The following is a 14,173-nucleotide window of genomic DNA, read 5'->3' as shown; positions in this document are numbered from 1 at the left end:
GCCTATCTATAATAATAAAAGCGTAATATGCTAATTAGACTGGACATCCTTCTGGACAAAGCCGCGGTGGTGGGGGCAGAGGCAGGCAGGTGGCAGGCAGTGGCCGAGCCCTTTGCACGAATTTCATGCATCAGGCCTCTAGTTTATAAAGTAGTGGGCATACAATTTCAGGTGTACAACATAGTGATTCAGCATTTTTATGTACCCTATGATGTGATCACCACAATAAATCTAGTAAATATCTGTGACCATACAAAGTTATTAAGATATTAATGACTATATTTCCTTTGCTGTACATTACATTCCTGTGACTTATTTTAGAACTGTAAGTTTGTACCTCTTATTCACCTTCACTTTTTTCACTTAACCCTTCCCTTCCCTTCCTTCTAGCAACCATCAGTTTGTTCTCTGTATCTGAGTCTTTATTTTGTTTTTTTTTTAGGTTCCACATAAAAGTGATATACAGTATTTGTCATCTTCTAATGCAGCTTTTTAAAGGAGAAATAGAGTCTTTGATAAATATCTACATTAGTGGGACGTTAAACACTATTATAACTTTTATTCTTTAACCATGACTACAAAATTAAGGCTTAGTTTAAAATATAGTACTGTATGGTATGTGTATTATGTATGTGTGTCAGGGATGGAAGACAGTGGAAATACTGTAATATAAAAGTTTCAGTGGATTACAGATTTATATTCTCTACTTTTCATCAATTAATTTAATCTTTTGTTTCAACAAAATTGCTTTTGTGTAATTCCTAACAAATTATTCCATATGGAGTTTGGAGAGACCACAAGAGATCAACTACATAGTCTTAGAGCTGTTTTCTTCAAAGAATAATTGAGGACCTTAAGTAATAGAATAATATTTTAAAATGTACTGATGGAAAATGGTTGCCTCGATAAACTAATGCTGGTGATTGAATGTTAACCAGGAATGGTGAAGAAATAACAAGATCTTTAGGCCTTTTAAAAGCCCCTTCTAGAATTCAGTCTTTGAAGTCATTGTCATTACAGAATCTAGACTTTCTTCTCCAAGGTATGCAAAAATTTATTACCTGTGCTCTACTCTCAGGAAAGAAAATGACAAATTATAAGAAGACAAATGCAGAGTGGAAATTTTTCATACAGTTTTTAATTAACTTCCTTGTATCCAGTAATAATTTAGATTTTTACCAAGCTATAGTTCTGTGCAATGATCAATATTATGCATGATAATGACTCAGCAGCCTGAGACCAACTGAGTTTGTTACTTTATGATTCAGGGGCTTGGTAGTATTTTGCTTTTAATAAATTTAAAGGAAAATCTCTTAGGTTGTGCTGGACCCCACATAAGAGTAGTGGCTTGTCCATTCAGGATAGTTTGAAGAACAAGGAAAAAAGCAATTTCTAACTCAGATATAAATTTCAAAGTTAATCTGATATTTTTGAGGTAAAATTATATGTCAGCACATACTTTAAAAAAACACACACAAAAAACTGAAAATGAAGTAGAGAGTTAAGGAACAGTCTGAAGGTATCAGAACTTAATCAGATTAAGAAATGTCACTGTCAAAATTATATGTTAACATTTTAAACTATTATAATGCGATAAATTGTATATAGTATGCATATTTGTTTAAAATGTTTGTAAACCTACTTCCTTGTAGATTTATACACCATATAGTCTAATTACAAAATGTCTTTGATTAAGTTTAAACAGTTGATAGTTTTCTACCTTTTCAACTCGGGAATTCAAGTCTTGATTCTATCTGCTTTGTAGTTTATGCAGTGTAAGGATTCTTACATCATGTGATTAGGCATGGCAGGTGCGTCATTAATCAAGAGTCAAAGTGTGAATACTGTCAACAATAAAAATAAAAGTCAAAGTGTTGAATCCCAAGAATTTATACATAAATGTTTGTTTTGGTTAATCCTCACCTGAGAATATTTTCTTCATTGATTATTTTATTTTTAGAGAGTGGAAGGGAAGGGGAGAGATAGAGAGAGAACATCCTTGTGAGACATATCAATTGGTTGCCTCCTGCAAGCACCCCAACCTGGGTAGGAATAGAGCCTGCAACTGAGGTACATGCCCTTGACAGGAACCAAACCCAGCACTCTTCAGTCCATGAAACAACACTCCAACCACTAAGCCAAACCAGCTAGGGCCAAAAATGTTTTATTTAACACAAAATATCTTATATAATAAAAGGGTAATATGCAAATTGACCCTGATGGCAGAACGACCAGGAAAGACTGGCCAGTCACTGTGACGAGCACTGACCACCAGGGGGCAGATGCTCAACATAGGAGCTGCCCCCTGGTGGTCAGTGCGCTCCCACAGGGGGAGCTCCACTCAACCACAAGCCAGGCTAAGGGCTGCAAGCACAGCTGTGGTGACGGGAGCCTCTCTGGCCATCTCAGCAGCGCTAAGGGTGTCAACTGTGGCTTAGGCCCACTCCCTATGAGGAGTGCCTAAGCTGTCGGTGGGACATCCCCCAAGGGCTCCCGGGCTGCCAAAGGGTTGTCTGACTGCCAGCCTAGGCCTGATCCCCAGGGAGCGGGCCTAAGCTGGCAGGTGGACATTCCCCGAGGGGTCGCAGGCTGGGCTGAGGGACCCCTCTCCCCCACCAAGTGCATGAATTTTCATGCACCGGGCCTCTAGTATTCACATATATTCATTTGTCAATTAAATGAGCCTCTCATCCCTTTCTAAGTATGCATCTCTGATTAGATGCCTTATTGATGATCTTGCATAAAATATACCCATAAATTATTTTTTTATAATTTTTAGTTGTAGTTTTTAAAACAGAGTGAGAAATTTTAAAACTCTTGCAAAACAATATGAATTAGAACCTGTATCTTTCTCTATGATTTTCCCCCCTTAAACTTTTATATTTGTCTCACCTACATAAAATGTAACAATAATTTTTTTAGTAACTCATTTATATGGAGTCTTTCTGGGGCATTTAACTTAGTGTTCATAAAGATTACAATTCTCTTTTCTTTGTATATTTTGTCAGTTTTCTTTGTATTTAACTACAATTAAAATAAGTACAGCTGGTGTAAACAGATTCAGGTGGGAAGCACAGTGAACTCTTGGTAAATTTAAAACTCAACTGGCAGGAGCAGAAGTATACAGAAGAAATGGGAATTAGAGAATAATCTTCTAAACATGGTCAGCATGCTTTGGGTGTCAGTATGTGTTACAAAGGTAATGGGAAGTGTCACTAATGCTCTCATTTGGGTAAGCTGAAATGAGATCTTCTATTGTCCTTCCAAACCTGCCAAGACGGTTTTGGGTCTAAAGGGGCAATAGATATATTACCTTATTATTCTTAAATTTTTCACTGAAGATTTTAATAGTAGCTTCCAGAATTTTCAAAGAAACATCTTCATTCCAATGAAAGCAGTGTAAATTGTATTCATATGTGTTTTAGGATTGAATTATATAATAATCACTTTTCCCGTCATTTAAATTTTTTTTTGTTTAAATTTGTGTTGTTCCATGTTATACTTTATTTTACAGTGGTACAGAAAAAAAGAAAGAAAAACCACAAGGACAGAGAGAAAAAAAAGAGGAATCTCATTCTAATGATCAAAGTCCACAAATTCGAGCATCACCTTCTCCCCAGCCCTCTTCACAGCCTCTCCAAATACACAGACAAACTCAAGAAAGCAAGAATTCTACTCCCACCAAAAGGTTTTAACTGTCCCTGAGTTCAGAGCTAGGGAATGGTTGTAATGATACCTAAATTCTATGACATGGGAAAAAGTTGGCTATCCATGGATTCCAAGAGAAAGCCTAGTGGCTTTTGTTTTTCCTTTATTGCTATAATCTATACTTTAGACATTGGAAAATGAAGAATTTAAGATAAAAATTTCTCATTTAAAACAGTGGGGTGGGGGGAACTAAGCTATGAACAGTTTGATGAAAGGAAAGCAGAAATAACCTACTCTAAAACCAAGACATTAATTTTCTAATAAAATTATAGAATATTTTAAATTTATATAACTATGCATAAATTTATAGCCATGGATAGAAAATTGCCATTTGTAATTATCCTCTTCATATTTTGGCATCATTACAACCTTTAGCTTTCAAGGGCCCCTCTCAACAAATGGCTCTTTATTGTTACTGCCTCTCAGTTTTAGGAGAATAAGTTCTTGCTTGAGTAGAGAAATGAATCCATTTCACTTGGTCTTTTCTATGCTAAAGGCTTGCTTGAGGGCTTCTCTCTGTGTCTGTAATAATTAATATTTTAAAGTTGTGAGAGGGGGAGAAAGGAGAGACATTCTAACAACGTGTGTAAGCCTAAATTGGGGATCTAAACCTGCATGCTGGGAGTTCAGTGCTACAGCTGCCTTATAAGCAAATATTTAGACCAACTTAATGAAATAATGCCTGCTTTAGAAATGCTGATTTTAGCTATATGATTAGGTATAGTTATACGGGGTGGGAAAAAGTAGATTTACAGGTGTTCTTGTGGAAAATAATACAATAATTAATAATAATACTAAAGTAAACTCTGTTTTGCATACTCAACAACTATAAACCCACTTTTACCCACTCCTCTTTTTATCAGCATACTTCCACTTGGAAATCTTAGGAAAATATTAAACCATTCTCAGAACTGGCTAGGATTCTAGTAAAATAAATAACCATTTCTAAAAGATTTATAATATATTTTTACTTGATCAGTTTAATATTTTGCCTTAAATCACTAATGGGAAATTTGGGAAAACAAAAAATCCTTCACTTTATTGATGCATGTTTAACATTTTTAAAAATGCTTGGTCTGTGTGTCTCATGCAAATTTTTCTGCCTGGTCTCATGTGGAGTTATTCTTAGATACAGCTTATTAATGTTACACACTTTTGAAGTGTATGTGGTTAAAGGTAACTTATTTTTATAATCAATCTCTTAAAGGTTCTGATTTGATCTGATGTCTTCTTTGTCCCAGGCCTTCTTTCCAGCTTATTAAGGTCTCTTGGAAATGTGCTTGCCATTCTAAATTGCTCTTTGGTATACTATTGTGAGAAGTCTTGAAGACTTGGATGAGTTATAGGATGCTTAGCAATGCAGCCAAAAATTTATATAGAAGTCAGGAAATTTTCAGTTATAAATAAATGAATCAGTGTTGATAATACAACATTCTTAGGTTAAATTGTGTTTATTTCTAGTCATGGGTAAAATTGTCTCTAAAAGATATAAACAAAAGTTTTACTTTTAGTCCCACAATTTATTTAGAAAGTATCATGTGTACCATATATAATGACATAAAAAATGAAATAGCAGCTTTATAACAACTTAGGAAACATTACAGGGTTTTTCACAAATTCATACAGTTCCACCAATTATGAGAAATAGTGCTACTTGGAGATTTAAGCAAATAGATTTTTCCTATTAACAAAAAAAGTACAGATTTTAAAAAATCAAGTAAAACTTATTCTAATGAGTCTTCTGAATAATAGTGAAAACTATAAAATAGATATGGTAATTGCCTTGCTTAACTCCTTTACTCATCCAGGCAGAACCTTTCAACTAATGCTTCCTTTTCTTTTCTGAATTAGTTTTAAGGAAATGTTAATTGCTGCTTTTATATTCTATATAAACTGTCAATTATATATCATTGCTATTTATAGAATTTTTCTCTAAGAAATTAATATGTTTCTTCCAGCATAAAACGACCATCAACAGCTGAGAAGTCACATAATTCCTGGGAAAATTCAGATGATAGTCGTAATAAATTATTGAAGGCAGTTTCAACATCAAAATTAATATCAAAAGTTATAAAAAATACAGACAAGTAAGTATTATACTTTCTCAGTTATATCTGAAAATTAGTAAATATGTGACTGTCATGTTTGCATGTACAATTAAGTGCCTGGTTTGAATTATTTTTTTTTTTGAAACCTGTAACATAGACACAGATATCAGCATGGTGATTACCAGAAGGAACGAGGAGTGAGTAGGACAGTGATGGCGAACCTATGACACGTGTGTCAAAGGTGACACGCGAACTCATTTTTTTGGTTGATTTTTCTTTGTTAAATGGCACTTAAATATATAAAATAAACATCAAAAATATAAGCCTTTGTTTTACTATGGTTGCAAATATCAAAAAATTTCTATATGTGACACAGCACCAGAGTTAAGTTAGGGTTTTTCAAAATGCTGGCATGCCGAGCTCAAAAGGTTCACCATCACTGGAGTAGGAGGAGGAAGAAGAGGGTGTAAGGAGGATAACTGGTGATAGAAGGAGACTTGACTTGGGGTGTTGAATACACAAGACAATATACAGATGATGTATTATAGAATTGTACACCTGCAACCTATATAATTTTATTAACCAATGTCACCCCAATAAATTCAATTAAAAATAAAATAAAAACCTATATTATAATTTATCTTTTTTTCCCTAAGTATATCTTTTTCTTTTAAATGTTCTTAAAAAGACTATGTTTTCCTATTAATGCACCTCAACTCAAATAGTAAACCTCAGTGATCCCATAAGATTTGAGTGTTTTTTTATAAATTGTTTCTATGCTTTCACTCTTTAGTTGATCTTATGAAATATTCATTATTTTATAAAATAATAGGTTAGTAGTTGAAACCAGTGAGAAGCTTTTTAAAATATAGATGCCTGAATTTCATTTCTAGAGATTTACTTGGGGTATGGCCTAGGGCAGTGATGGCGAACCTTTGACACACGAACTCATTTTTTTGGTTGATTTTTCTTTGTTAAATGGCATTTAAATATATAAAATAAGTATCAAAAATACAAGTCTTTGTTTTACTATGGTTGCAGATATCAAAAAATTTCTATATGTGACACGGCACCAGAGTTAAGTTAGGGTTTTTCAAAATGCTGACACCCCAAGCTCAAAAGGTTCGCCATCATTGGCCTAGGCATTGAAGCTTTTACAGTTTTTTCAGGTGGTTCGTAATAATGGTGAGCCAAATAAAATTATAAAATAAATGCCTTTGAATTTCTTTTGTAGGCATAAAGATGTCATCATCAATCAAGGTAAAAATTATTTTTTAAAATCTTTGCTTTTCTATATCAGTTAAATTTTTGCTAATTGATCAGTATACTGACTATTTTCATGCAGTGTACTTTATTAGCTCATAGTAATTAAAGAGAAGTGCATTATTATAGTCATTTAAGAAAATGCCCAATTATTATAAGATATCATTTTTGTCTCAACCAGCAAAAATGTCAACCCGTGAAAAAAACAGCCAAGGTAAGAATAAGTTATGCAGTTGGTCACCTTCTAAGTTAATTTCTTCCTGTATCTCTTAATTTGACTTTTCATTTATTTATACTACCCGACTTTCCTCAAATTACTATATTTGAACTAATGAACTCAACTAATTTTCTAAAAATCTATCTTATTTCTGTGAGCTCTGAAGATTCAAGGTCAACAGTAGAAATAAATACATCATTACAAAGAGGTATAAAATGCTAAAGGGAATTTCTCTCTTTAAAAACCTAAGTTATACTTAGAAAAGCCATTTAAAAGATTGATCAATTTTAACTCAATTTCCTGTCTTGCCAACTTAATTGCAAATAATCACTTATTTTTTTTTAATGTTTTTATTGCTTTCATAGAGGAAAAGAGAGAAATATCAATGATGAGAGAGAATCATTGATTGGCTGCCTCCCACATGCCCCCTACTGGGGATCAAGCCCGCAACCCAGGCATGTACCCTTGACCGGAATCAAACCCAGGATCCTCCAGTCTGCAGGCCGACGCTCTATCCACTGAGCCAAAGCGGCCAGGGCTCACTTATTTTTTGAAGCTCAGACTGAAAATATGAATCTAGAAAATCCATTTTTTCTTAAATGTTTTTATATTAATTATAATTTCTGGCTACTTGCTGCTGTTGACTTGTTCTGACCGAAAAATGAGAGACTTTTGTAAATGTGTATTTAATTTAATTGCAAAGTAGGTATGTTTTATACATCAGTTTTACATCCCCCTTAGATTGCCTGCAGATTTAATTGAAGCATGCTCTCTAAATGAAAGCATGTCCTTTTTGTGCATGCTTTTTACAGTTCGTTTCTGTGTGTTGTAGTTATTTTTATTTTCTGACTTACATTAACCAGATACATTATGGTTAACATTTTTGCTGAGATTTAACTTGATTTCTATGAATTTTTACCTTCTCTAGTTTCAATAACAGGAGAAATATTTATTTGTAATCTTCTTTGGATTATTTCTTTTTCTTAGAGATTTTAAATGAAGTTGATTTTAGCTGGCATTCCTCACCTTTAGTTAGGGCTTACTTTCTCCCTCTTTTATAATTTAAGTATAGACTAAGCAGTGATTGAAATAGTTGAAGGAAATAATAAGATTTTTATTTACAAAGACAGTTTTTATTTCTGTATATCAAAACATTTTTTAAAAATAGAAGTAGTGATATGTAGTGGAAAGAGCTGTGAATAGAAAATCTCTGTGTTGGGTGTTTAGTCCTGGTTCTTCTAGCCTTGTGACCTAGGCAAAATGTCAATGTCTCTTAGAGTTTTCTAATATGAGAATAATAACTATAAAGTTTACGTCACATGGCTGCTGAAGGATGAAATAATATACAGGGGTGAGCAAAAGTAGGTTTACAGTTCATATGGAACTAGATATGCAGATTATGATTATTACAGTAGTTTTATAAACTATTTTGTGTACTCACAACTGTAAACCTACTTTTGCTTATCCTCTATATATGAAAGTACTTTAAAAATAGAAGACACCATAACTATAAAAAGGTGCTTTTATTATTACATGTTTTGCTAAAGAGCTTAAATTTTGTAAAATCCTATAGGATAAATGAGAAAGGGCTAGCTGCCTTTTTCTCATGTTGAAGTATGTTCTTTGGAAGGAAAAAGGAACTTAAGATTAGTATTGTAATAAGTGAATGGTTTGAATTGGTAACAGTTTTCAATACTCTTCAGTTATGGAAGTAAATAAATGTATTTAAAAGGGAAGATTTTTGCTATAAAAGCATCACTAAACAGGGTTTTAATGCCTGTGTCTAGAAAGATTGATGGAATGGAAAGCTGGAAAAGATAATAGAAAAATAAATTCTGTTATAAGAATTTTTTACCTCAAAAAGATTGTCCCAGATGTTGGAATTGAATATCAATTGTTGCTTGCATTTAGATTTTTATTTTTTTGGAATTTGAGTCAGTTCCTTTGCACTTTAATGAGTTATATTCTATCTGTAGTGTACTCTTAACACTAGAGTGTATCTTTAGGGAGAAGTCTTGTATTTCAGCTTGTTAGGCAGTACAGGCCTGACTGAGATTGAGACAGAATCTGTAAGAATCTTTAGAAAGAAGTAGATGGATTCTAGATAGTTTAATAGGTGGGGTAGAAGAGATAAGGAACAGAGGGGAATCTATGAAGGCTAGCTTGAGCAACTAGATCAGAGGCATCTACTAAAGTGACATTTGAGGAAGAGTAGATGTATAGAAAAGAGTAAGAGTTTGGTTTTGAACAGATACACTTAAATTGTCTGTAAGACTTAATCTGCTGTGTAGCAAGCCACATAGTGTACCAAGCATGTCATACTCGCAGCCAGCGGGCCTCATGCCTCATTTAAATAAACACGAGTTTGACATGCTTGACTGTAACTGTTTAAACACATGTATTTTGGAGTCCAGAGAATGGATTCACCATTATTTAGCTTTGTGACTTAAGATTACTACTTCTTTTTTGTGGGGGGAGGTTTATCCTCACCTGAGGATATTTTTCCCCATTGATTTTTAGAGAAAGTGAAAGGAAGGTGGAGAGGCAGAGAGACACATAGATTGGTTGCCTCTTGCCCGCACCCCAGCTGAGGCCAGGGATGGAGCCTGCAACCAAGGTACATGCCCTTGACCGAAATTGAACCCAGGACCCTTTAGTCCACAGGCCAATGCTCTATCTAGTAAGCCATTTTCTTAAGTTATTTGTTTTCTCATGAGACAATAATAAATTCTAAATGATTATTATAAAAATAAAGATAATAAAATGTTTAAACATAGTACCTGGCACATCGAATCAAGTAAGTTTTAGTTGTTACATCCTTGTACTGAAATGTGTTGTAAGATGAAAAGATGACCATTAAATAGATAACCTTCATTTGATAAAATTGTAGATATATTTTTAAAGTTTGGTATTCATTTTGGATAGCGTATTTCACAGCACATTTACTTACACCTTAGGTATTAATCCAAAACGTGTTATTTTTAGACACTCTTTAAAATATGATTTATTGATTTCTTTAGCTCTTTTTGACAATGACAAGTATGACTTGCTCCAAGCCATCTGTTTTGATTTGGGAAGAAGCCTATTTACATTTGATACGTTTAGGTGAGTGGTAGCAGGGAAAATTTTACTTCAAAGGCCTGCGTCCTTCAGCCACAGCAGAGTAGTAGGAGAAGAGCTGTATGTAAGCTGCATGTTCTGATCAGCACTCAGGCAGAAGGAAGGAAACCGTGCGTGAAAGCACTGGAAGGTGGAATGGGATGTATACAGGGCAATCTCTGAAGCTAGGTGTGGGTGGAAGGACAGGTTAGACCACTGAAAAGAGGCTCTTACTGACTTAGATCTTTATCTACACTCAAATCCCAGAAGCCTAAACACTTTCATTACTCTTCTTTCTATTTCTGGCACATTCTGCTACCATCGCAAAAGAAATAAAGACTTAGCACATCAAGTTAAACTGAAGAAATTTTCCTGTAGGACTGTTTATTGTTAGATGTAGCAGTTAGGTTTCTAGTACAATACTACTCATTTAGTAAGTTATTAATTAGAAAGCTTTTTGAGCTAACTTTTATAAAATTATTTATTGGGGGAAATAGATAATCTGACAAATTTTGTAATAAGCAAAATGAATACAGCCTATAAGCTCATCCTTATAATGGTTATCCATATATCCTTTTTTAAATATGGAAAATAAGTTTCACATGAATGCCCTCAAGTTATTGCGTATTACTGTGTGTTTTTTTCAGGCTTGGATAATCTTTTGTCACTTTTTCTGTATAGTGTCTTAGCAAATAATTGTCTGATCATATTAAGAACCTGAATGACTCAGATTCCTATTGGAGAGAAATCTGCTTAATTGAGGAAAAGGAAACTCATCAACCACCAAGTCACACTCTTCCTCTTATAGCGGGTTTCATTGCTCTAAGATTAGATTCATTCTTGCTTAATTGTCAAATCATGCAGTAACATCCTAGTTACAGGTGTATTTAGCGGGAAAAATAGTTATTATATTTTAGAAAATTGAGACGTAATTGACAATTTATTAGCTACTAAGCTACCTGTCTAAAAATGGCTTCAGATGAAAAGTACAAGTCATTTTGAAATACATAACTGTCTAAATGCCTTCGGTAATTTGTTGTAGCCACACAGTTCAAATAATCTAAAAATATAAAATCATTTATAAAATTGGAAAAAGAAAACTCTTAAGTAATCTTATAATTTTAAAAGCTAGTCCAGTTCTGATGTATTTCTTTATTCTTTATCAGATACACTTTTTTAAAATAATTTTTTTAATATATTTAATTGACTTTTTACAGAGAGGAAGGGAGAGGGATAGAGAGTTAGAAACATCAATGAGAGAGAAACATCGATCAGCTGCCTCCTGCACATCCCCTACTGGAGATGTGCCCGCAACCAAGGTACATGCCCTTGACCGGAATCGAACCTGGGACCCTTCAGTTCTCAGGCCGACACTCTATCCACTGAGCCAAACCGGTTAGGGCTAAAATAATTTTTTATTGTTGAAAGTATTACATATGTTCTCCCCTTTCCCCCATTGACCTTCCCCAGCCCGCCTCTGCCCTTTGCGCCCCAGGCCTTCAGCACCCTATTGTCTGTGTCCATGGGTTATGTATATATGCATACAAGGTTTTTGGTTGATTACCTCCCACCCAACCATCCTTCCCCACCTTCCCTCTGAGATTCCGCACTCTGTTCTAGTATGCTTCCATGTCTCTGGATCCATTCCATTTATCCATTTATTTTGTTACTTAGATTCCACATATGAGTGCAATCATGTGATACTTGTCTTTCTCTGACTGACTTATTTCACAGGTATCATGCTAAGTGAAATCAGATACACATTTTAAACATTCATTTAACAAATACTTATTTAACAAGTGCTTATTTTATCAAGACCTATCCTAGGCACTCCAGGATTCATCAGTTATAATGTCTGAACTTTGTGAAACATATTCTGCATATAAGAAGCAGATAATAAATACTTAGTATAAAATATGTGTCTATCTGGAGAAAAGAATTTCATGAGCAGAGAAATCTGGAAGTACATGAGCCCTAAGACAAGATCTTTCTTGCTGTTAAGAATCAGCAAGGAGATCATTGGTTGTAGTGTGCATACAATTTTGTACTTGTTACTCATTACATTTATAAAATTCTGATTGATTCTAAGGAACAGAAGCTTCATTAAGACCTCATTTAGGAAAGGGAAGCAAAGTGGTATAGAGGAAAGCGTAAGCATGAGACCTAGTTAGTGGTAAAGTGACTTGTACCACTGAAGTTTAAAGAATCAGAATCCTATAATGATTAAAATTATGAGTGTAAGTTGAAGAGAAGCCCAAAATTCCATTTGCCAAAAGGAATTATTTAAAAACATGAAACATTGTTCATCTGATAATTTTTTCTTGTAACTGAGACTTTGGACCTCATTTCCCTCTATACTAGACAGCACTAAGGGTCTCTAATAACTTTTGAAAGTTCTTTCTTGCAGCAAATAGAAAATGGAGAATAATCTTCCCCCTCACCCCCATTCCTTCACTAACTTGTTTTAATCTACTATTTAAAGAATTTGAATGCAGGTGCTTTTGTTCAGTGCCTTACATTGTTTTCTGACCTGTTGGCTCCAGACATTCTGTCCAAAAACCTGATCATACCTGTGTAAATTGAGCATTGTATCTGAAAAAATAACTAAAACTTACCTATAAAGTATATAGCAGTGATGGCGAACCTTTTGAGCTTGGGGTGTCAGCATTTTGAAAAACCCTAACTTAACTCTGGTGCCGTGTCACTTATAGAAACTTTTTGATATTTGCAACCATAGTAAAACAAAGACTTATATTTTTGATATTTATTTTATATATTTAAATGCCATTTAACAAAGAAAAGTCAACCAAAAAAATGAGTTCGCGTGTCACCTCTGACACGCGTGTCATAGGTTTGCCATCACTGGTATATAGGCTAATAGTCCTACTGACACTGTCTCTATATTGTTACCTATTGAGAGAGAGTATATTCTCACCTGCTACGAGGGTGTACAGTTTGAAAGAAAGAAACAAACAAAAAGTCAAAAAGCCCTTAACTGAGCTACAGGTAGTATCTTTCCTTGCTGTTACTGAGATGGTACCCACAATTTTGCAATTTCAGAATTAAGGAAAATGGTGCTCGCTTTAAGTCTGTTTTAGTTTGACTAGCAGGAAGGACAGGAAACCAAATATTGCATTTAAAAAAAATACTTCTAAAACTTAGATATTGGACCTCTTAAAATGGGCTAAATAAACATTACTTAGATCCCTAGGTCTGGGCTTGTCTAAGTATTCTCTATATTTTAAAAGGAGATAAAAAAGAACACGTTTTCTCCATTGGAGATTTTTTTTAAAGCCCTGGAAAAGCAAAGATCTGATTTCTTGATGTTGTTGGTAACAATCTTATAGATTAAAATATGTTTAAAGGCTCTCCAATTTTTTATATATATGAACTGCCCCCACTTTTAATAATATATGTTCTTAAGATCTTTTTTCCTTATTTTTAACTGAAAAAAAGCCCCAACTGCTCCCTTTGGACATGGGAAATAATGACTTGTCATAAGAGAACATCCTAGTCTTACGCATATTTATTTTATTGTGGTTGAAAACTTTTCACCCATATCATATTTTCACAACTATAAGCATAAGTTTAAAAAAAATCTAAACTCAAAATCTAATTAACCAGAAAAATCTTCATTCCTAAAGCATATCAATTAACTAAGATAACATAGTTAAAAATCCATTTTGTCCAGAAATGGCAATTAGACTTTATGATGTGTTGCTCACTGTCACAATTAACTATTTTCCTGAAGCACTTTGAAAATAATTTTGAAACTTGTGATTAGGGTTAGTAGAAAAGAGGTACAGTTGATCAGTGACATATACCAAGATTGGGAGAA

At 34.0% G+C, this 14,173-nt stretch overlaps 1 protein-coding gene across 9 annotated transcripts in view; it reads left to right on the top strand.

Moving 5' to 3' along the window:
• EML4 (EMAP like 4) overlaps positions 1-14,173 on the top strand; it is a 160,749-nt gene that overhangs the window by 86,343 nt on the left and 60,233 nt on the right. For 5 of the 9 annotated variants that reach the window (XR_004971858.1, XM_036334745.1, XM_036334749.1 and 2 more), the window contains exons 4-7: positions 3,515-3,688; positions 5,667-5,795; positions 6,991-7,016; positions 7,201-7,233. Coding sequence is in view for 8 of the 9 variants with exons in the window: in XM_036334745.1 (XP_036190638.1) it covers positions 3,515-3,688; positions 5,667-5,795; positions 6,991-7,016; positions 7,201-7,233 (362 nt within the window). In the remaining variant the exon portion in view is untranslated. Of the gene's footprint in view, positions 1-3,514; positions 3,689-5,666; positions 5,796-6,990; positions 7,017-7,200; positions 7,234-10,252; positions 10,342-14,173 lie in introns of those variants that run through there. The other 4 variants (XM_036334747.1, XM_036334746.1, XM_036334748.1 and 1 more) reach the window with 4 other exon arrangements.

This window comes from Myotis myotis, unplaced genomic scaffold (assembly GCF_014108235.1).
Source record: "Myotis myotis isolate mMyoMyo1 unplaced genomic scaffold, mMyoMyo1.p scaffold_m19_p_14, whole genome shotgun sequence".
NCBI lineage: Eukaryota > Metazoa > Chordata > Mammalia > Chiroptera > Vespertilionidae > Myotis > Myotis myotis.
This window is presented reverse-complemented; position numbering and strand designations above follow the sequence as displayed.